We start from the raw sequence: 26,034 nt of genomic DNA, 5'->3' as shown, positions 1-26,034 counted from the left end.
TGTGGCAGTGGATAAAGGAGATGGACTTTGAACTGGTAGAATCCAGGATAGACTGACCAATCATATGAGAGGGACAGGCTCCAGTTTAGTTCAGAATGGATGGTGGGGCTCACAGATGGGTTGAAAAGACGCATCTCAACAACTGTACTATTAAACTAATATGAAGGGAGAAGACTGTCACAAAAACAGAATGTGGTAAGGACACAGGCAGTAGGCAAAAGAAAAAAAATCCAAAAACATAGCACAGGAAGAAACAAGGGTGACTTAGATCATGGCTGGGTAGTATCATTATGTAATGCAAGTAGTATGGGTATGAAGATGGGGGAGCTGCAAGCACTGATGCAGCAGGGAGGATGGATATATATCACTGGTGTCACAAAGACATGGATCAGTGACAAAACGGAGTGAGATATGGTGATGCTAGATGATAGGTTATTCAGGAATGACAGAGAAGGACCAGAAAGAAGGTGGTGAAGAAGAGATCTACATAATGGAGAACATCAAATGTGAGGTCAGATAGGTGATGTGGCTCCAGCTTATGAAGAGGGCAAGAGAGTTGGTAAAGTCAAACTTAGAGAAGGATAAGGACCTTGGTGGCTCCATATTGGAAATGTGAGACCCAATAATGCAAGTCTTGACACTTCAAAAAATAGTATTAGTGCAGCAGAAAATCAAAATTCTAAAACATGCCCTTTTACCCCCTGCTACTTATATATACTGACTCTGAGAATGTTGTAACTCTGAGAAGGGAGAATTCTGAGATACCACAATCTCACAATTAGGAGGAATCATGCTATTTACATTTAAATTGTTGCTATTCCATGGTTTGCAGTTGCAATCCTTGGGTTTTCTGTGGGAAATCTTTCCCTGCTATTTACGGTAGAAGAACGGAAAGAGTACTATTAGATTAATACAATGTAAGAGCCTCCAGAACTATCTTTGTCCCCTGCACCATGTTACACATGTGTGCTAATCCTAACTCTGCCACTAACTCCAACCCTACATATGACCTTTCCTCAGCAGTACCACTACACAAGACCCGTGTACACACTTTCCATACTAGCACACATGCACAACACTAAAACTAGCCTTTACTATAACCATAACCTACAAACACTGGTGCACACTCTCCCACATGTAACCTACAAACACTTGTGCACACTCTCCCATATAACCTACAAATACTTGTGCACACTCTCCCATGTAACTTACAAACACTTGTGCACAGTCTCTCAAACATAATGCTAAAATTTACCATACATTAGCACATGTGCAGAGTACTAAAACTAGCCTTTACTCTAACCATAACCTACAGCACAACACTAAAACTAGCCTTTACTATAACCATAACCTACAAACACTGGTGCACACCCTCCCACATGTAACCAACAAATACTTGTGCGCACACTCCCATGTAACCTACAAATACTTGTGCACATGCACACTCTCACATGTAACCTACAAACATTTGTGCACACTTTCTCACACACAATGCTGAAATTTAGCATACATTAGCACATGTGCAGAACACTAAAACTAGCCTTTACTATAACCATAACCTACAAACACTTGTGCACACTCTCCCACATGTAACCCACAAACACCTGTGCACACTCTCCCATGTAATCTACAAATATTTGTGCACACACACACTCTCACATGTAACCTACAAACACTTGTGTACACTCTCTCACAAGTAATGCTGCTTACCTTAAAAACAGTCCTTTCCCTAACACTACCACTACAAAAGACAGCTCAGATACTCACCATGCATGTTTACAAACACACACACACACACACACACACACACACACACACACACACACACACACACACACACACACACACACACACACACACACACACACACACACACACACACACACACACACAATAAATCTATCCCCTTACCTAACTTTTACCCTAACTCTAAAATACTGTCACTCACAAACAAACTCACAGCCCCACCACAAACCTCTTACCTTTGTTGACCAACCTTGAAGTCACCCAATATCATGTTCACACAAACAACCCTGTTCACACAGATATAGATATATTTTACAGATAAATATGGGAGCAGTAAATTTTGTCAAAACTATGTTTGGCCAACATCTATTTAGTCGACAAAATGTTGTTGACGAAGCAGATCATTGACAAGTGTGCAAGATGGCACAGTTCTTCGGGCTTGGGAATATGCCCTTTCCCATGATGTTGTGCAATCTTCAAGTTAGCATATATAACTAGCATGGGCTCCCCTCCCACACAGACACACACACACACACACACACACACACACACACACACACACACACACACACATATCCATATTAGCATGGCGATATTTGCACTGAATGTCAGCTTTGGGATTTTCAATTAAATTATGTAGACCTATATATATATATATATATATATATATATATATATATATATATATATATATATATATATATATTTATAGACATATATATAAAATACAGATTGTTACATAGTCAATTTTAGACTGCTCCACATTCATCTTTTTTTCCCTCTCATAAGACGTTGCTATGGTTAATGGCACTTACCTGCCTTCTTCCTCTTCTTGCATTTCCTGGTAGCAGTAATAATGATGGCCAAAATGCAGATAAGGCCCACTAGGACTGCTGACAACACAAAAGGAGTAAATGTATTTTCTACCACCACTGGAAGGAAATAGAAAAAAAAACATTTGGCTGAGAGTTAGCCATAAAGGTTGTTGTTATTATTTTTATGGAGGTAAATCTGACATCTGACACATTTTATTAACGATAATTTAAAATGTTTCAAAATCCAAAGAGAAGTAGACAGAAAATATTTACTGAGTAAAGAATCGTTGGACTTCTGGATTTTACAGTGTGCTAAGCCTTGGATTGAATTATGATATGAAAGAATAATGAACCATAAATATTTATGAATTTGCAAAACTGCTAATTCATATTCTCCTTCGTCTACTTCCACTCTTTTTACCTCAGAATCTCTTTCATATGCATTCATATCACAGTTTGTCTTTAATTAATACATACACCATGAACTACCACTATTGAGCTATATTTAAGCAAACACTTTCACCTGAGCTTCATCTAGTTCTATAGAGTTGCTCATGGCATGTTGCCATGTTTTCTTTGTTAAAGGTTAACAATTAAACATAAAACCATTTAACTAAGAATGAGGTTACACAGGCTGCTGAGCTGATAACCCCCATGGTCCTTTCAAGAAAATTCCAGCAAAGGCTAACCTCTAAGCTTTGGGATTGGTCCTTCTTTTTCCATCTCCCAGATTTTCCTCCAATCAGCTGCCCTGGATTCTCCCATCACTGCGTCTAACCACCTTTAAATAAATGACCCATTGGATGTAATATATTAGAACAAAAACACTGATCCATCTACCTACTAAACTGAATAAACTACTTGAAACTTCAACAAGGTGTCTTTATTCCTCCCACAGGGAGGGTATCAGAGAGATGGTCTCCTAGATCTGCTAGCTAAAGTGATTTTATCTGGACTAATCCTTATACTCTGTTTCTTGTTAGTCCTTTCACCCTCTGGGTCACAGATGGGATACTAGACTTCACTTGAGCCCTCTGGATTACCTCTGTTTTCTATTTTTTTTAAAGCTGGAGAGTGGTTAGTTAAGGTGAAAAAAATTAGATGATCGATGCATCTCCTTTCAAAATGTTCATCTGTTGACTACAGCCAGGAAACTGCCACTCCTCCAGTACCCGAAGCAGTCAGAATGACATGGCAACTGCTAAACTGCTCTTCTGGCATTGCTTTCTGATAATTATACAGATAAAATTGTGGGGTTCAGTGTTCTCTTTTATTGCCAGAAAGGCTGACACAACAATTTCCTTAAAAAAGGTTGAAGATTAAGTTAACCATAAAACAGTTGCTGCACACTCCTTATTAAATTATCATTTCTTTTGGAAAAAAAACATGCTCTAGCCATTCACTTGCTAAGGCAAGATATCCTAATGTCCCCCCACCTTTTCTTTGGAAAAATACCACCTGTAGTACCCATGAATATTCCTCCTACATGTATGTCTTACATCCTGCCTTGAATATTCCTCTTTGCAGCTGCCAGCGATGCTGAATTCTTCCTCCTCAGTATTTTCTTTTCAGTTCCATCCCTTCTATCAGTGATCTGATAACCTGAATGTCCCTATGATATCACCTGTACCCTTTTGTCTTCTAATAAATGCATATCCAACTCTCTCAGCCTGTTCACAGTCACACCTTCATATGTCTTTGCTCATTTTCAGCATGGTTGTTCATACTGCATTTAGCACTGAAGTTTCTTTATCTGTATGGCACAAAACTGCAAAAGGGACCTAATATGTTGATTTCACAGAAGTATAATTTTCATGAGCATAGAAGCCACACTTTAAGGTACACATACTATTATTCTGCTGGCCCAGGTAATCACCCCCTACACTGCTCTGAATGATCCATACCTGGGTAATTAGTACTCACTGATCCTTCCTTCCCTCACTTAATCTAGGGGCAGCGCCACTAAATGTGTAGCTCTTTATGAATTGCATATCCAAAAATTCAATGTTTTGCACTTTTCAGAATATGGGCAGTATCTTCCTGCTTGGAATGACTACTTTTCCAAATCCCTTCCATCTAAGTGCAAGATTGCCGTTTTACTGGAAATGTTTTCAGCAATAACACATTCTATATCTCTACATGCACAAAAAAGGTAATAAGCATAAAGTGTATGTACAATAATGTATGTGTGCACGCACACGCATGTGTGTGTGTCTGATATATTTCTGTAGTTTTACCATTTCTACCCATCTCCCATCCACCAAAGTTAAGTAATTTTACCTATTATCTTGGCATAATAGAATAGAATAGAACATAATACAATATTCCATTAATGTTCATCTCTGCACAATATGCCCCATGAGTCTCCAATGGAGTGGGTGGAGAAGAGTGTCAGGAGTGATTTGTAACAGACAAGTACCAGTAAGAGTGAAAGGGAAGGTCTACAAGAGGGTAGTGAGACCAGCTATGGTATATGGGTTGGAGACAGTGGCATTGACAAAAAGGCAGGAGTCAGAGCTGGATGTGGCAGAGTTAAAGATGTTAAGATTTGCACTGGGTGTGACGAGGGTGGACAGGATTAGGAATAAGTATATTAGAGGGTCAGCCCAGGTTGGAAGGTTTGGAGACAAAGCCAGAGAGGCAAGATTACATTGGTTTGGACATGTGCTGAAGAGGGATGCAGAGTATATTGGGAAAAATATGCTAAGGATGAAGCTGCCAGGTAACAGGAAAAGAGGAAGGCCTAAGATAAGGTTTATGGATGTGGTGAGAGAGGACATGCAGGTGGTTGTTGTGACAGAGCAAGATGCAGAGGACAGGAAGAAATGGAAAGAGATGATCCACTGTGGCAACCCCCAATGGGAGCAGCTGATAGAAGAAGAGTCTCCTTTCTTCTTTATCTTATACAGTTGTCCTCCTGAGTTTCACCTGCCTCCTCCCATCTACTTCCGAAATTAATTCTAACTCTCAAAATCATCTTCTGAGCTTCAAAGGTTCCTATTATGGCACTGTTAGCTAAATCTAGAATGCTTGACATACTTCTAGATTAGTATAAACCCATGAAATTAGGCACCCAGCTATAGTTCCACATTATCCCTTTAACCACAAAAGTAAACTTTTGTGCCTTGCATTTTTTATTCGTATTAGCATAGGTCACTAGTAATACTTCTAAGAATAAGATCTGTCCTCCTTACTGCAAAATTCACTCTGTCATCAGCTTTACTACCATACCTCCCAACCTCTTAGTGCAATCAATCTGGACAAAGTCATAAATAATGGGGGAACAAAGGCCCAAAAATATGGACACGTTTTAAATATTGCGGTTACAAACTTGGAAAGCTAGTAGAATTTTGCATTAGCATTAATTAATTTTCTGAAGGGTATAAAGTCTCAGACTCAAATATCTGTCAGTATTTTCTAACTTTAGTCTTCAATTATTTGCCACGGATTTGCCAGAAAGCCAAATTTTATGAGAAACAGACCAAAAATAAGAGGCAAAAATCTGAACAGTTGAGAGATATGTTTACCACCTCCCCTGTTAAACCCTTTATTCTTAGGTTAATAATGTCAATTTTTTGCAATTATTCTTTAGTTAATTTTGGCAATATCTCTGCTGCTATCAGCGTAGCTAACATAGGCACTGACTCTGCTTGCACTTGACAGGATAATTCAGATTTTTCATTTTATTGAATTCTCTTTATTATCGCGGTAGTGGTGCTGCGGTAGCATTGTCGCCTCACAGCAAGACATTGTCCCGTTCAATTCACAGCTAGAGCGTCTTCTGTGTGGAGGCATTCGTGAATGAGCGTGCCTTCATTGAAGGTTGTGCATCAGGGCTGGTAACTTGGCACGTAAAAATCCACTACCAAACATTAGCGGACTGGAGTTCCGCCGTGGCGACCCCTAACCGAAAGACACAACATTGAATTATTTTTATTATGGAATGTCATACACTAAGCCTCCATTACTCACTTTCTCCTGGTATACATCCCACTTTTTAACCCCTATTGCATCTATTTATTCCAGCAACTTGTATTTCTCCTTCTTTATGCCATCCCATCCTTCCTGATCATCCTTACTGAGCACTTTGCTTAAATTTTACACTCTCCCTATGTGATAACATTCTCATATTCAGTTTTCTTTATTCTCTGTTTCATCTCTGCACATTTCCATTATGTCTATTTCTCAGTAACCTTTTCATCCACACCAGTTTGTACTGCTTTCATCCTTTGACTCCTTCTACCTGCATACTATTCACACATAGAAATTAAACTGTTCAGCCTCTTTAAATGATTCCCAAATCTGCCCCTGATTCCAGCCACCTTTACAAAAGTCATTCCTGCCCCCCTAAGCTACTGCCAAAAATTCATGTTAAATACTGAAGTTCTTCCGGTGGCTTCCCATTTCTCAAGCTAAGTCTATTTTCACTGTTTAGCAACACTCTTTTCATCCCACTCACTGTCAAACCACTGAATCAGGCCGACTCTCTTAATCTTTAGGTTTCTAGCATCTTCTCTGTATATTCCATATAACAGGAATTAGTGATATCATGAACACAAAATTTCCTCAAGCTTGGGGTTATGGTAAGGGTTGGTGCTGAGGGAGCAATGATATGATTAGCTGCATTTACTCTAGGAATGTCCTTCAGTCTTCAGTCAAATGGATGTGGCAGAAAGTATTTTTAGCAGCATCCTATGCATTACACGAACCACTACCCTCTTTAAGCGACCCTCAGTTTTCATAAGTTCATAAGTTGCGTACCAGCATTAAGGCCATATGGCCATCAAGTAATGCTGACTCCAAGATTCCTGGATTGAACACTTTGTCCCCAGCCCAAGAATCCAGTTGTTTCTAACAAACTTAAGTAATTTTACTTATTACAAGATGTGACCTGCCAGTGCTGATTTACTGAACAGTAATTCAGTGAATTTTACTTCTGGAAACACATTGCACTGAGCTTTGACTAATTGTTTTGCTCTCAAATGAGTCAGGTTTCTTTGTACATTTAGTGCAAGTAGAACACAACTGCTATCCTATCATGATTACGCAAGGGTGTATGTTAGACAGCAGAAAAACTAAACTCAGTGGTTACATCCCAGACCATCTCATTAACCATCGCTAGTATGTCATTTACTGTCCTAACATCCCTACCCTTGCTTCCATATTAAGTGTTTAAAAGGAAAGTCATAGCTTATGCAGGAGAACAGTTGAAAATAAGTCTGAATTAGGGTCCGTCATGTACTGTTCGTTTTTTACTATTTATAAATGATGTAAAGAGCAATACATTCGCCCTCACGTTGTGCCCTATCCCTTCTCCTGCTCCCCTCCCTTCCTTCTTTCGATTCATCTAACTGGACTTACCAAAATGCAGGCTGTCATGGAAGACAGAGGTTACAGAAAGTAAAAAAAAATTAAATTGTATTAATACAGTTAATACAACAAAATAGCATATTTACACACAGCAAATCAGTTAATGGAACTTAGAACACATTCTCAGGTGATAACAGAATGGCTAAATTAAATGGTATGGCTGGAGTTAGGCTTAACCTTCCATAACCTTTACTAAATCATTAAGCCTCAGATACTCTGCTATGCAGATCACCGTAGCTTTGATTTTTAAAGGGCAAGGTAAAAGTGGTGACAACTGTGTGCTCTTGGAGTAGGTTGAAATGCAAATAAAACACCATACTAATCATCCAGAAAATATAAAAGCAGTTAATTGCATTCACAATATTAATCCCATCTTTTGTCAAGTTGTTTTTGTTGTTGTGCACTGAAATATTTGTCAGAAACTGATCTTTGCATGGTTAGCTACAACAGCTGTGATCTGAAAGAGAATTAAGTCCAGCAGCTCAACACTTCAAGCAGTGAAGCATGGATGAAAGGTAACCCTATTCTGATAATGAAGAGCAAAGTAATATGTCTAAAGGTATGTTGACCTCAGGGTGTACAGTTATAAGGTCCTGCAATACTATTTGAGTTCAGGGGTAGTGATCCCAGAATCAGAGGGATGGAAGGGAGCATTGGGATTGGATGGCTATAGGAATACCATCCAATCCTGAGGGAGAGTATGACCTGTACTTAAGGAAGGAATGTTGCTGGTAAATGTCAACGTTACAATCTGCTAAGCTCCTCATTATGTCCAAAGATCCCTAACTTACACATACAAATGCCTGGTGTATTGAAACTGGGCTTTGATTAAACACTACAAAATGCAACATTGCCACATTTGGCAGGCAAATTATCCCACAGCATATAGTATTGACAATACCTTACTTCAAAATGAAAATGTAGTTAGAGATCTGGGAACTTGGGTTGATAATTCTCTCTCTTTTAATTACCATGTGGGAGCAGTTGCCACAAAATCCTACTTGACACAAATGATCACCCAGAAAACATTATCCAGACCTAAGGAGGTTGTTGCCCACTTGTATTCAGCAGATCTGACCAATTATAGAATGCAATGTCCCTTTCAGTAAGTGCCTCAGCAGACAAATCAAACAGTTGGAAAGACCACATAGGTTCCTAGTAAAGAGGCTTAAAATCCATATGCTACCAGACATTAGATTCTTAAAGGGTAAGGTAAAACTGGCAACAACTGTGCCCTCTTGGAGTAGGTTGAAATCCAAATAAAACACTGTGCTAATCATTCAGAAAATATAGAAGCAGCATCCCTCTTTTCCAGATCTTACAGGCTCCTCAGAGGAGACCTATGCCTTGCTTTTTGAGCAGTCAGGGACACAGTAGTACAGGATTTCTTGTACATCCATAAATTAAATAGTCCCACATAGACCACAGCAAGAGATCTAAACCTGCTTTAGAAGATCAAGCAAGGTGGAATGACAGATTAACTAGTCAGTGTCTCCTTCACATCTGGAATAAACTCCTCCTGCAGATAACACAGAGTGATATAATATCTTCCTAAAAACAGGACATGGATAATAGGATGGGTATTCATAAACTCTCCACAGGTGTGACTTGCATAGCTCTCCCTGAAAAGGAAGGTACAGCCTAGGGTGAGAACTGGCAAGGTGTGGTGGTCACATGACTAATTAGTCTTGACATTCCTATGATTACTATGAGTCTCCCAGTGGACATGCAAGTACTATTGCATGTACACAGTCTCCAGAGAGGGATTGCGGGAAGTTAGGGGACTACACAAAATTGCCTGCAGAGTGGCAAACTGATTGCACCTGCATCTAAGGCTTTTGCCCATACAAGGAACATGTTAGTGCTCTGAACAGTTGCTGACCTCCTCCAGCCCCTGATGTGAGTGGAGGTAGAAAAAGCCCAAAACAGTAAGTAAAACAAAATCCTGAAATATTAAGAGAACAGACTTCCATGTTGTCAGAATTATTAAAATACAGGCTTATTTTTGCTCTCACTGTTTTAAGTGCCATAGAACATGAGGTCAAATACAGCTTTTGTATACCTATACTAGAATTATTTTTACCTTCTATGAAATAATATGTCACATGCTTTCCTTTGGCACCACGAACATTCGAAGAAATCTGGTGAAAAAAAAAACAGAAGATGGCAAGAAATTAGTATCTATTAACTACTGTTTTCAGTCAGTACTAATGATATAGAAAAATAAACAAATACTACATTTACATACATTAACTTATCATAAAGCATACAAAAGCAAGCAATGCCAATGCCCAATGGATGGATATACATTGAAACGGCATGATGTCCAGGGCAATAGATGAAATTCTTAGTGATGTAGGCAACTACTGTAGTGCACTGCCAAAAGAAGGATGATAGGCGTATTGAATCATATAGGGTTGGGAGGGTGACATAATGGTAAAGGTGTTTGCCTTACAAACACAAGGTGCAGGGTTTGAGTCTCACAAGGGATAATTGGCTAAGCTTAAAATGGCTCACAAGGGCAGTTAGCTTAGTACGAACCTATGAACAAGCTGGTCAACAAGGGTCAAGCAACAGACATTATAGGAATTCATCTTTTGTTATGTGAGTGTCCAAGTAAAAGAGTATTTGGTGAATTTCTATAGATGGCAACTGCTAGCCAATATTGAGAAGTGGCACATACACAATTGAACACATCCTAGATGTACTCCAGTTAAATACTTATCTTTTTAATAATTCTGGGACAGAGTCTAAGAAAAGTCCTCTTAAGAAATTAACCAGTGAAGTATGACAATCTGCTAAAAATGTAACCAAAGACAACTTCAGAAAAAATACATAAATAATAAATAAAGTGGTGGTAAAACAAACACTTTATTAATGAGCAAGTGGTGAAAGGTTCTGTGCAAGAGTAAGAGATGTGTGTGTGTGTGTGTGTGTGTGTGTGTGTGTGTGTGTGTGTGTGTGTGTGTGTGTGTGTATCTGTCTTGCATCTATCTGTCTGTCTGTGCGTATGCCTCTGTGTGTGCATTTGTCTGTCTGCATGTGTGTGTGTTTATGTGTGTGTGTGTGTGTGTGTGTGTGTGTGTGTGTGTGTGTGTGTGTGTGTGAGTGTGTGTGAGACTAGCCCCCGGATTTACTATTCCTCCGTGTAGGTCTAGCTTAGTCCTGAACAGAGGTGGCTGTTTAGGTGTAGGACGGCAGCACCCCATGCATAGTAATGAGGCGTGCTGCCTGAGCTCCTAGGCTTACACAGAGCGTGTAAGAGTGCAGGGGGAGTGTCTGAGAGCAGAGCTCTCAGAATATACACGCCCCCGCAATGAAGAACAGCAGAAAGGGGAATGTAATGAGCGAGCCTGCTCATAGGTGACCACATATCCTCACCAACAGTCCCCCTTGTGTACAACAGCAATAGTATATATAAATAAAATGAAGAAACCCTTTATTTTTTTTTTAAATCCGATTAAAGCTAATCATAGGTGCGTGGGTGTGCCCATCACTTAGCTACGATTAATGCAGCTTACATGGCTGAAGAGGATAACAAGGAAGACATATGCAAATGAAGCAGCATAGCAATAGTGTAGTGGGCAGAGCATTCACTTACAAGCAGGCATTCCCGGTTCGAGTCCCACTGCAGCACATTCCATTTCCCCATGGCAAAGCACGTTATGAGTATTATTTATGCTGCATAACCCACTAAATAACATATTTTCATGAACTGGAGTACTGCAGTAAATGCACATGTGAGATGTCAGTGTCATAATGAATAAGGCACTAGCAAGCAGGTTTAAGTACAAATAAGCAGTAGTAAGCATATTTAAGCACTAGTAAGCGGGCTTAAACCCGTTTGCATGGCAGTAAGCAATGCCTACACTGGTTAAGCAATTGTAAAGCTAACTCTCTGTAAGCAGATGTAACGGCAGGCTAGCAATGCTTACCATCACGCAAACTCACTTACAAATGCTCAAAAGTGCCCTAATCACTCTGTATCCAACAGACCTTGTTCTGCCCATCAACAAAATAAACAGCCATGCAGGTCCTGAACCCAGTACCCTATACACCATAGTCACAGTAGTTAACAACCAAGCCATCACAGATGTACTGCAGAATGAGGTATCAGCAAACAAGTCCTCACCATAGTAAAACAAAACTGAACCTGTGAAAGGAATCAATATACAGTCATATGTTCCATAACCCACTACATAACATGAATATGTGAACTGCAGTACAGCAGTAAGCCCAGAAGTGAGGTGTAATTATAATAGAGTGTTGAAGTCCCCAATAAAACATAAGGACCCCATAGAGTGTACATACACATTAATCATGGATACCAGGCATACATATAAGGTGTAATGAAGAATAACTCAATGCCAAAAAGGAATTATAATGCAAAGTCTAATGTAAGCAATGCAAAGCATTGCACAGGGCAGCTTAGGAGGTGTAAGCAATGTGTAGGGCAGCTAACTCATTGTGCCCAGTGGTATACCCCTTTAAACAATGCCAAACATAGGTAAGCAGGTTTGTCCATATATTAGCCTTTTCAAAACTGGCCAATCATGGAAAAGTGCGGGAAATCGGCCCTACTTAAACCCAAGAGGCGGGAATACATCTCAAAACTGGCTGTAGCTTCTACTTGCAGGCACTATAGCAGTAAGGGAAGAAGGTGTGCACTTTTGGGTGCAGCGCTGGTGCATCCAGAAGTCCAAGGTCATGGCAGGACTCCTTGTCAAAGACCATGATCAGAGACTGCTGCAGGTCCAGTACCAGGGCTCCCAATATAAGGCGGAGGCCTGGGACTGTCTTGCCCATGACCTCGCCAGTGCCACTGGCATATCCCAAACTGGTGAGCAGGTCAGGCACCACAATGCCGACCTGAAGTGACGTCAGGGGGACCTCTTGGAGGAGTGGCTCCAAGAGGCTAGAACGGCAAGGGATGTTCCAGTCATGTGTATCACCCCAGTATGTGTGTAATAATTGCCAGCTCAGGTATTTCATGGATACATATGGCTAAATATTCCTCTTATGTCCCCCACAGCTGCAATGGTGCGGGCCGTGAACCAGGAGGCCCACAACAGTCACCTGGTGAGGTTGCGACATGAGGCAGGTCAGTAATACTCACACATTTACTGTCATAGGAAATAAAACTAAAAGTAGTAGTAAATTAATTGCCTGTATAAAACCTGTATTGTTCAAGGCAAGTACTGCATATACTAGAGAATATGGCAGGAAGAGTCTCATATTGTTTGTATGTCAATAAAAGTATAATAGCCTGATAAAACAGGTCTAACTGCTGGACTGCATGCGTATATTCTGGCATCATATGGTAATGCAGATTTGCAATCATGTAATAGTACTGTTGTAGTAAGCACTCTGATACTCACACCATGCACCATAAACTGAATGTGTAGGAATGTCTGTATATGACAGGCTTAATTCCCAGAGGCCATTTAGTACAAGTGAGACACATAGACAGTAAACAGGGAAAATTCAGGCAACAAAAACTGAATAGCACATGCAAATGAGATGTGAACTGTTGATGTTTTAGCACACACAGCCACGGTTCGAATCCTGCCAGTGGTAGTAGTCTGCATACAGAATCATACCCCACAACTGTACAGCTATGTCCAGAATGTCCAGTAAAGTGGCCCATATCTGTTGCCAAGCAACCTGTCCCCCTGGGAAATCAGTGGGTTGATCCCAGACATATAAGCAGCAAACAGGAAATACGACTGATTGACACACATCTATGATAACAAAGCTGGCACACTAGCAACTCCCCAATACCTCATGTGAGTAAGAAGCCACGTATACTCCATTTACACCCCAGCTTGTCAAGCTGTGGTCAGAGTGTGTACAGTAACAGAGTGAGATGTATGTGCATAATAGTAATGTGGAATCTGGTACTGTGTGTGGGAACATTCAGGTCGTGCTAATAAACATTCCTCCCACAGGTCTGTCAGATACCAACACTGTGCCCAGAATTACAAGAATGATGTGCAGTTGCTCTGAATAATTAGATATTACACATCACTGTCGCCCACACTGTCCTACGACATATAACTGTCTAGGAAATCTGTATAAGAGTGTTGTAATACAAGGTCAGAATGCAAAAGCACAGGGGATCAATAAGACAAAAAGCAGATAGGAGATATACAGCAATATCTCCTACCTAAATTATGCTGCTGATGGTATTGCTCTCCCAATTAGCATCATTATAAACAGATCCATAAATGAATCCTACGTCCCCAAACTTTGGCTCACAGCTTATATCATCCCTCTACATAAAGGTGGCAAAAATACCAGTGTCTCTAATTTCCGCCCTATTGCCCTGCTCTCTCCACTCTCCAAAATCCTTGAAAAGTGCATCCACCACCAACTTATGCCATTTCTGACCCAAAACAGTCTCCTCACACCCACCCAGCATGGCTTCCACCCAGCCCACAGCACCATTACCGCTCTTCTCTCCTTCCTTGAAACTGTCAATCAAGCCCGAAATTCAGGACATCTAGTTTCTACTGTACTACTAGATCTGTCTAAGGCATTTGACACCATTTCCCACAAGCACTTACTCTGCCATCTCTCAAACCTTCACCTCTCACCAAAAACATTATCCTGGTTCTCCAGCTATCTGACAGATCTCAGGCAGTCAAATGGAAGAACTCCACCTCTTCCTTCTTACCTACCCCAACTGGTGTTCCACAGGGTTCCATCCCTGGGCCCATGCTTTTCAACATTTTCATCAATAACTTTCACACTGCTATTCCTGACACAAAAATTATTCGATATGCAGACAATTCTACCTTAATCTGCTCTGCTACTAACCTCTCCGAACTGCTGACAAAAACCCAAACTGCATTCTCCACAACAGAAAACTGGATGCACCAAAACCACCTCTCTCTTAATGCAAATAAATCTAAAATCCTACTATTCCCCCTTCTAAGACCTTTTCATTCAACAAAAATGAATTCAAAGTCCTTAGCCAAACTTACTCACCCATAGAAGTAGTGCCTTCTGCAAAACTCCTAGGCATAAATGTGGACAAACACCTCAAGTTCAACATACATATACAACAAAATATTAAAAAAAACACCAAAAGCTAGGTATGTTGTATAGGAACTATCACTTTCTCTCTCACTCCACTATACATACTCTGGCCACTACATATCTTCTCCCTTCCTTATTATACGGTGCTCGTCTCCTAACCAACCTGTCTGCCTCTACAACCTCCAAACTAGAAAACTGCTACAATAAAATCTCTAAATTTGCCACAAATTCTAAAAATTACACCCATCACTGCCTCACCCTTAAATCATTAAACTGGCTCGAACTTTCAAACTACCTTGACTACCTGTAACTTTCAACAGCACATAAACTTGTATTTCATCCTACAAAATGCCCTGCTCTAGCTAATATCCTTCCCCTTATATTCCTAATAGAACACTCAGATCAGAGCACCAAAATCTAACTGCTAACCACAAACCTAAGCGTCCTGCTGGCCAGCTTCTCCTCTCATATGCTCTAGGCAAAAAATGGAATGCCCTCCCCGCCTCACTAAGAACCACATCTAACTCTGACAACTTCAAAACCCAGCTTTTCAAACACTTGTCCACTAAATGGAAATGCATCTGCCTCCACCCTAATTAATTTCCTTTCTAAGTCTATACTCTATGGGTCCCTTCTTCTCATACTTCAACTCTTTACAATCTCCCATAGTCATATACCTATGCCCCTACACAAGTTCCCTATAACTCCATTAACTTTACTCTCTCTAACCTACTAACAATTACTACAGCTATGCTCACATGACTCAACTTTGTAAATAATGTAAATATTGTGAATAGTTTTCTACTTCAAAAATGTGCATGTTAAGCAAGCATATCCAGAATTCCTCTCTTGATATATGTAACTGACTTCCACACTTAACACTTCAGTGCCATTGCTCAAAGGAAACTGTATAACCCTTAACCTCTCTCTCTATGAATTCGGCTAACTATGCTTATGAATATTCTTATTTTTTAACTCTCTTTACAATTTTATCTTGTATACTCCTGTATGTTATTGTAACTGAATTTGTACAATGCTTTCTTGGAGCTTTTCTCCCCGGGCCTCCACTGAAAATGGGTCATGTTGGCCCAGTGGACTTCCCCAGTAACCAAACTGGAAATAAATAAATCAATCTACATAGCAGACACAACTGTGATGGACAGTGTTTAAGTTGTAGCAGACACAGCCATGGTCTGAATCCTGGGAGTGGAAATAGGCTGCATACTGAATCATATCCCGCAACTGTACAGATGAGGCCAGAATGTCCAGTATATGTGCCCATATCTGCTGCCTATCCCCCTGTCCCCCTGGGGTAAGTTTGTGGGATGATCCCAGATGTTTAGCCAGCAAACAGGGAATACAAGGGATTGTCAAACATCTATGAGAACACACCTGTCACTGTAGCAACCCCCAAAACTGTTAGGAGAGTAATATTTCAAGTATGACCTATCTACACTCCCATGTTGTCAAGCTGTGATCAGAGTGTGTACATTAACAGAGTGAGATGTATGTGCATAATACTAATGTGTAATCCGGAACTTTGTGTGGCAACAGTCAGGTAGTGTTAACAAACATTGTTCCCAGAGGTACGTTGGATACGAACACTGTGCTGAGGAATACAGACCATTATAACTTGTACTGGTACTGTTCACTCTGGTATTGTAGGGAATTGTGAGTGTTGCACTTTCTCTGAATAATAAAGTATCACTGGTCACTGTCACCCACACTGTGCTACATAATATAACTGTGTAGGAAAGCATGTATATGCGTGTCTCAGGTCACTAAAGGTGGAAGAGGGCAATATTCTAGATATGTCCCGGCACACCAGCATGTGGTTGACACATGGCCAAAGTCTATGCAGAAAGAGTTGGATAGCTATGTGCAAAACATCAGCCCGGAATCTGGGAGTATGTGTAGAAACAGTTAGTTAGTGTTAACAGACAGTCCCTCCACAGGTATACCAGGTAAGAGGTGTATACTGCAGGTTCATGTGTAACGATGACGGCAGCCATATCACTGTCCAAACTAAGGCTATAGAGTAGTATAATAAGACTTGTAAGGTACAGATAACAGCACTGACTAGGAAAGTAATGTGGACTACAGGAATATACTAGTTGTTAATTGACATCCCCCCCCCACCATATCTCCAACAATAATTAACATACCCACCCCAACTGGTATGTAATGACTCTGATAATGTCCAATTGTTTGATAAATATGTTAATGGTTCCCATGCATGTGCTATATTGAATTATTCCAACATTGGTGGCATGGTGCCATCACTGTACTTGCTTGCTGTTCTTATTACCACTATGGTCACATATATGCATGTGTTCTGTTTGCCATGCAATTGTTCCGTATCTGGTGTCTGGGTTAATGTGAATATCTATGCATGCTGTTATACCTAACCCTGGAATTCTTTGACTACTACTAATCCACATATGATGATGAAATCTAAACACTATAGCATGGTTGGGAAGGCCGGTCCCAGCAGACCGACCTGTCCCACCTCAGCTGGATGTGGCACCGGGCACCAGCAAGTCTGGGGCCCAACCTGGGACCTCCCTGTCCGTTGGTCCTGCACCACCTTCGGGTGGAACCACCTCAGGGGATGGGGATTGTCCCCCTGGGAGTGGGCATGGGCAGGCACCTGTCACCCATTGCCAGGTTGGGGCCGTGGTGTGTAGAGAGATCTACCAGCAGTTTGGTGATCTTCTATGCCAGCTCGAGGGCCGAATGTCGTGATTAGAGAGTAGCCGTGCTCTGCGACTCAGCCTCCAACACAGCCACCTTTGGGTCAGTGAAGGTGCAGTGGTGACTGCCCATCGGTTGGGACCTCAGTCCCACTGTTACCACTAGGGGGTTTGTGGGCTTCCGAAATCTCAACACCCCTCCCTATCAAGGTGTTTACCGCCCACATGTGTCATATACCGCCCCTGTAATGCATCTTGTTTGTCTTGTCTATCAGCCTACCCAACCTGCCTACCCAAATATACCTACTACCCCTCCCCAACATCCCACTTTCACCTGAAACAAAAAAAAAGGGCAATCTGTTCCCAGAAAAAAATCTCGCTCCATACATAGCTGTCCATTTTGCACGTGTCCACTGGACACATGTAATCCGGTCTAATTGGCATCACAACATATTATTTTTGCCCTCACTCACTCCCAGGGGTTTGAGTATCCATGGCTGCCTCCCGATTCAGTGTATATGCACATCCATTGCTGTAGAAGAAATGGGAAGCTATGGACCTTCCCTACACACTTCCTGCACATCCCTGGCGATTTTGCCTACTGTCTTTCCCTCTTTGTGCCCCTTATTTCACCGCTTTCCTATCAACCCCTTTTTCTTTCCTTTTAAAGAAATTAGCACAGGGGTAAGTGGGAGTAAGCACTTTTAAGCAGCAGAAAGCGGGTTTAAGCCTGTTTGCATGGGGGTAAGCAATGCCTACACAGGTTAAGCAATTCAGAAGCTAACAGAGTATATGAAACTGTAACCGGAAGTTAGCAGTGCTTACCTCTGAACAAACCCGCTTACAACTGCTTTAAAGTGCCTTAATCACTCTGCATTCAATGGCCCGTGTTCTGCCCAGCACCAAAATAAACAGCCTCTGCAAGGCTCAAACCCAGGACCCTGCACACCATAGCCAAAGTGAATTACCACTATGCCATGTCAGATATACATAATCCTGATGTTTTCAAAACCATGTCATCCAGCCCAGTCATTCAACAGTACAGAAAAAGTATTCCAACGTTTAGATGTATATTTGTGTGTAAATATATTAATATCTATCAAATACAACATATCTATATATATGTATATATATATATATATATATATATATATATATATATATATATATATATATATATATATTTATATATATATATCTACAGAAATATATACAGATATAGAAATATATATGAACATATATACATCCGAATGCCTTCATCTATAGATATGTATGTCTACATCTATATGTCTAAATATATACGGCAGGTTATATATATATGTTAGTAGGTATATGTATTTATATATATATATATATATATATATATATATATATATATATATATATATATATATATATATATGGTTCCCATTCAGAAGCCTGAAACATCATAAGCCTGAAAATCAAAATCCTGAAACCAAAAGCCTGAAAATTCAGAATCCTGAAAACTCAAAATCCTGAAAGCCCAAAATCCTGAAAGACCAAAATCCTGAAACTCAAAGTCCTGAAAACACAAAATAGACATACTGATGTCATTGTGGCTTTGCTATTGTTAGCCCTGTGGTGTTAGGTCATGCGTTGGGGTCAGGTAAGTGCGGTTGGTTTTATTTTAGGGTTAGGGGCGGTTTAAGTGAGTTAGGGTTAGGCAGGTTAGGCATGTATGCAATAGTGACAAATATTGGGGTTAGGGGCGGTTTAAGTGAGTTAGGTTTAGGGCGGGTCAGGTGAGTGTGCGATAGTGACGGACCTTAGGGTTAGGGTTAGGGTCAGGGTCAGTTGGTAGATATTAGTGTCTTTATAGTGACATATTAGCATTATTTGTGTTTTCAGGATTTTGAGTTTCAGGATTTTGGTCTTTCAGGATTTTGGGCTTTCAGGATTTTGAGTTTTCAGGATTCTGAATTTTCAGGCTTTTGGTTTCAGGATTTTGATTTTCAGGCTTATGATGTTTCAGGCTTCTGAATGGGAACCATATATATATATATATATATATATATATATATATATATATATATATATATATATATATATAAAATTAGTATAGACGGACATACATCCGTAGATAACAATGGGGAAATACCAATAACATATATGTCCACATGCAACGTTAATGGGGTTGAGAGGGCCCAAACAATATACGTATTGTACGAATAGGTATACACCCCAACAGCCAAATACGCCCCCCCTGCAATACACTAGCAAGTGTTGCAGATCCCAAAACCAGGACCAGACACGGCATGAGCATCCCTAAGATACATATACACAGACACATATATGCAGATACAGATATACATTTATATGTAAACATTTTTATAGATAGGGTTCCTATCGCGTGATCAAAAATTGTAAACGGCGAACGCATATTGAGCAAACTCGATTGGTCGAAATGTTGAAACGTCGTGTGTGTAACACGAAAATCGCAATAGGGAATATTTTCCCTTTACTTCAATGCAGTGAGATCTCAGATTAGGAATATTTAAGTAGGGGGGGTGTGGGGTGCACAGCCCCCTACATGGGGGGTGCAGGGGGGCTTGCCCCCCTGCCTACACTGTTTAGGTAAGTATAGTTTTTTATTTTTTTATTATATTTTTGAAATTTCAAACATCGCTCATATGGTGTCGACCATATGGTGTTCCATGTTTGAAACTTTCGAAAATATAATATAGACCCATATAGATATATGTGTAACTACACATGCATATGCAGTGATATGTATATTAAGTTACATATGTAGTATGTGCACACAATACAGAACAGCCACTATTCCTACAGTTACCACCTTATCAACTGGAGACTGTATGAGCCACCCATACAAATGACATTCATTGCCTGCAACATTTACCCATAGAGATATCAAAGGCTATAACACCACACACAGGTGTGCATAAATGGGAAAGCTTTATTTGTGTGCTATTACAGTTGAATATGCCATGTCATACAGCTGTTTAGACAGGGACATCCATATAAATTGAGTAATGCAACTGTGAAACAGGTATAGTAATACAGTAGTCCGGAAATGTTAACAAATGTTGCTGTCCAGGCCAAGGCCATCACGTAATATAATAGTAAAGACAGACTGGGCCACAGGATACCAAACAATCAATGGTAAGTAATGCAGGTGTATAGTTCAGCAGCCTCAAACTACACTCTGTAGACAATACCTAGGGGGTGAAGCACTCAGGTGACACAATGGGATGTAACTTTTACATAACAGGGCACAACTGACACCATCACAAGCACACTGATAGAACAGTCTGTATGGCATAGCAGGCTCTACAGGAATGCCATGACACAGAGTAACATACACCTGTGTGTAAGTGCATCACCACAACCAATGTGAGCACAGCCACGGCTACATATTTCATGCTAGCGTATTATTACAGTATATGGACTATCTGTTCAACACCAACCTCATATGTGCCACCCACACACTAACCCTACATATATTGGGCCACTACACAGTGTGGTCCACTGCCTGTCTGTGGTATGGGACATGTGTGTATATGGCCCTACAAACATGTAAGCCGACAGGGTAACATACAGTGGAGCAGCATGTAACATCAGATAGAACAGGACCAAGAACAATGACATATACCACAGTCTGTACACAGGCCAAGGTACATATTAACAATACACACACTGCCGACAATCACCATAAGTACACAGACCTTAGTACTGTACACACAACCACAGAATTTCCAGGTTATGTTATCAAATGTAACCCCTACTATACATTACATGTGTAGCAGTCTGATATCTCACTGGGTTGTTACCAGATATGATGTCACTAATTATGGTATACAGTACATATGCAGCCCTTACTGCATGACATATATACAAAGGTTGACAGAGTTGTGGCTGGAGGCACATACACAGGGCCAATATTGACATGTTGCTGTGATAACCTCATACATTTACTGTTGTAACAGGGTTTGTTGCACCATATGTCCTATGAGGGATTTGATGTCAGTAACTCTCATGGCTGTCACAATCTACAGACTGCAATCTTCAAAACTACCTTCTGCAATTCACAGATAGGTGCTCAGTGGGTAACACCTGAAACAAAAGGCACCACACACTGGTGAGTCTGCAGATGGCCCTACAGATAGGTGTTCCCTCATTAACATAGCACTGACATGGTAGGTATGTAAACATGTAGGACAGCCATATCCGCACACACCCTGTTACACCAACATTAATCCAAATGCAGTTTAACAGCACTTACAGTCAGTAGTTAGGTCAGACATATCCCCCTCCTGTGTGCTGGCCTGTCTCCACAGTGTATGTTGTTAGAGGTACACTCCAATCCATCTGAGATGCTGTTTGCCAAATAACAGATCACGTTCCTGCTCACAGTGAATGAAAGGCCCAACAGCAACATGATGTTCCTATATATTGGTGTGTGTTTCCATGCAATGGGCTACAGGAATGTTGCCACAGCTGTTCCACATACAATCAGTTAGAGGAGGGCTGCAATTCGTGCAGAGACCATCAGCTGATCCTGAGCATCATTTAAAATACACATGCTGCTGCCTAAGCAAAGCAGGTGTAAGTCTCCACATCCACCAGAGAGGGGGTAAGAGAGGCAGACAGAGGCACAGAAAAGCCAGGGAGGGGTGGGAGAGTAAAACATATGCATGTTTGTGTCACACACCTACCAGTACAGTGTATCAAACCCCTGATGACTATGCAGTGCTATCACATGTCCATGCATTTACTGGATGTACCACACAGGTTACATGTTGGGGAGCCCTCAGAATCTATATGTGATGGTGAGTGACATCTGCAACAGGGATATGGTAGTTATGTGGTAGGTGTAGTACCCACGCCTGCCCACATGAACAGGTGCCAGCGTCAACACAGCCACACTCTCACAAGAATGCACACACAATGCCACATTTGGCAGGGCCAGGAATACATCTCATCACTAGTGGGATTGCCACAACACAGTACTGTGCAGGTATCACATGCACCATAGGGGTCATATGGAGGATATATATGCAAAGGGTATGTGGAGGTGTCTGACATCAGACAGCATGATTCAGTATGCCAATGGGGGTTGTAGTGCGTGTGAATGTGGTCATATGCATCATACACCACCCACACAGACATGGGTGCCAGTACTGACATGCATGTGTGCACTGCTTCACAGGTGTGTTGTGGCTGATGGTACCAGATGGCTATACAAGGCTAGGTGATGGGTATACCTTGGCATCAGGCCACATAGCAATGGTCTGCATTGTGGCTCAGGGCTGTAGTGTCTGGAGTTGCCTACACAGGTGGTTATTGTATTCACCATTTAGTCACCTGGGTGACTATTGCATGTGGCCAACGCTGTGCATTGCTTGCCATGTATGTGTTCCGTAGTCCATGATATGGACAGTGTCTGGGATGTGTACACCTCCCACATGCATATACAGTGACACGTGGAACTGTACCTGGGATGTCTGGCCTATGTTGTGTACACTGATTGTATCATCAGATGGGCCAGTCCTGGCCTCATGTGGCAGGAACTGTTCATGGAAAGCGGGTTGGCCCTGCACCTACATTGATAGCATGATACTGGTATTCCCTGGTGCCAGTGGCATCTGTCCATACAGGGCTTGTGTTTCAGGCATGTTATGTCCTTTGTGGGTCACATTTGATGGCACCGCAGGTGTTGCAGGTGTCCAGTGGGGAACATGGGGGAGGTGCACTGTCAGGATATACATGCCTATTGGACTGATGGACAGGGTGTCATGCCCTCTGTAGCCAACTGCAATCACACCATGGTTACTATCAGGGGGAAATATGCAGGGTACTACAAACATAGTGGCTGTTGCTTAGGCAAGTGTGTGTGCGTGTGTGTGTGTGTGTGTGTGTGTGTGTGTGTGTGTGTGTGTGTATGTGTGTAGGAGACATGGGTTGAGAGTGCACCCTGGGTAATACAAGGCTTGCTAACATTGTTCAGCTGGCATTGATGTCACATTTAGGGGTATGGATTTGCACCACAGCCTCTTGGCTATTTCACATCTGTTATCCCTGTACGATGGACATTGTGATATATACTTGGCCCACCATATAAGAATTTTGCAAAACCCGCTCCACACTGAGTCCAGTTGTTAGAAACTCACAACCACTGCCACACAGGATATGAATGACAAACACACACACACACACACACACACACACACACACACACACACACACACACACACACACACACACACACACACACACACTTGTCATGTCTGGGATTAGAACTCCTACCTAACTAGTATATTACACCACCACATAGATTATTGGGGCTCTCCTTCCCCAAAAGTGTATTTTACAGTGAATGACATCAGCAGGATTAACAAAGTCAGGCATTTGAATTGTAGTGAGTGTGACTAGCCTAAAATGCATTGCTCTCTACACAAACCTAGTAATACACACAAAACATCCACCAGTGCCATGTGTGGGATAGAACTCCTACCAAAGTTGTATATCAGTCTACAGCTTGATACTGTTATAAGATGCACCACAGAGATTACTGGAGCTCTCTTTCCCTAAAGGTGTATTTCACAGTGAATGACATCAACAGGATTGCCAAAGTAGGGCATTTTAATTGTAGTGAGTGTGACTAGCCTAAAATGCATTGCTCTCTCTCTCTACACACACACACACACACACATAAAATTACCAGGTCTGGGATTAGATCTCCTACCTATCTATTCTGTCACACTACAGCAGTATGCAGTTACAGTATGCGCTATGGAGATTACTGGGCTACAACCTTCCCAGAGGTGTATTTCTAGGTGGATGACATCAGCAGCCTTGATAAAGTAGAGCATTTGGATTGTAGGGAGTGTGACTCTCCTAAAAAGCATTGTTCTCTACACAGACAGTCAGCCAGACACACAAACACACACACACACACACACACACACACACACACACACACACACACACACACACACACATTTGCCAAGTCTGGGATTAGAACTCCTACTAACTAGTTTATTACACTACAACAGTATGCAGTTATAGGAAGCGCTACAGAGATTACTGGGCTACAATCTTCCCAGAGGTGTATTTCTAGTTGGATGACCTCAGTAGCATTGCCAAAGTAGAGCATTGGATTGTAGGGAGTGTGACTACCCTAAAAAGCATTGCTCTCTACACAGACAGAGTCAGACAAACACACACACAAACACACACACACAGACACACACCACTTGCCAAGTCTGGGATTAGAACTCCTACTAACTAGTTTATCACACTACAACAGTATGCAGTTATAGGATGCTCTATGGAAATTACTGGGCTACAACCTTCCCAAAGGTGTGTTTCTAGGTGGATGACATCAGCAGCCTTGCCAAAGTAGAGCATTCGAATTGTAGGGAGTGTGACTAGCCCAAAAAGCATTGCTCTTTACACACACACACACACACACACACACACACACACACACACACACACACACACACGCGCGTGCACACACACACACACACACACACACACACACACACACACACACACACACACACACACACACACACACTTGCCATGTTTGGGATTGGAACTCCTACCTAACTAGTTTATCACACTACAGCAGTACGCAGTTATGGGATGTGTCATGGAGATTACTGGGCTACAACTCTCCCAAAAGTGTATTTCACAGTGGATGACCTCAGCAGGCTTGTCATAGTAGGGCTATGGGGAGGGCAGTTTGTGTGCATGGGCCATAACCCTTTCATCTAGAGGTTGACACACCACATGCGGGCACACACAGGGTCATATTTATTTATTTATTTATTTATTATTTGTTGACCGGGAAAGTCCGACTAGGTTCCACAGAGCCTGTTTTCAGTGGAGGCCCGGGGAGAAATGCTCCAGATGCATGTCTTTGGAATTATTCATTATATCATATTCCACAGGTACATGTATATAGCTGCTAGATGACTACTTCCTTGTACAGTCATGTTGCACAGTTAGCACATGCACCACATAATCTGCAATGCTGACAGATACCAGTGGCTAGTGTCTACAGTGAGTGACATCTGAACGTCATGTGGTTGTGGCACTTTGGCTGTGTGCTGGGTGGGACAGGCCTGGATGGCTCCTTGTCACAGTCACCCTCTTCCACACATCTGTGTACATCTACCTTTGGCTTATTGTCCTTAGATATAGGTCTGTATTCCTGTCCACTGTGTGTGCAAAGCATGTGTGGTGCATACTGAGGAGTGTCTGCACTAACATCTGGAACTGCCAGATATGTCTGATCCACTGGTGTTTGCAGACATGGCCTTCATTTGTTTAAGTGTGTGAGCATGCCCAGTATGACCTTTCAGTATGTTGTTGACTGA

At 41.4% G+C, this 26,034-nt stretch overlaps 1 protein-coding gene across 1 annotated transcript in view; it reads right to left on the bottom strand.

Annotated features, from left to right (window-relative positions):
- Positions 1-26,034, bottom strand: part of LOC122817310 (interleukin-17 receptor D-like) — a 353,566-nt gene that overhangs the window by 106,567 nt on the left and 220,965 nt on the right. The window contains exons 9-10 of the mRNA XM_044090533.1: positions 10,015-10,072; positions 2,562-2,678 (exon numbers count right to left, since the gene is read on the bottom strand). Coding sequence (XP_043946468.1) covers positions 2,562-2,678; positions 10,015-10,072 — 175 coding nt within the window. The remainder of the gene's footprint in view (positions 1-2,561; positions 2,679-10,014; positions 10,073-26,034) is intronic.

This window comes from Protopterus annectens, chromosome 12.part0 (assembly GCF_019279795.1).
Source record: "Protopterus annectens isolate FY-2018-M chromosome 12.part0, PAN1.0, whole genome shotgun sequence".
Classification (NCBI taxonomy): Eukaryota; Metazoa; Chordata; order Ceratodontiformes; family Protopteridae; genus Protopterus; species Protopterus annectens.
Note: the sequence above shows the minus strand (reverse complement) of the source record. Positions and strands in the feature narration are given on the sequence as shown.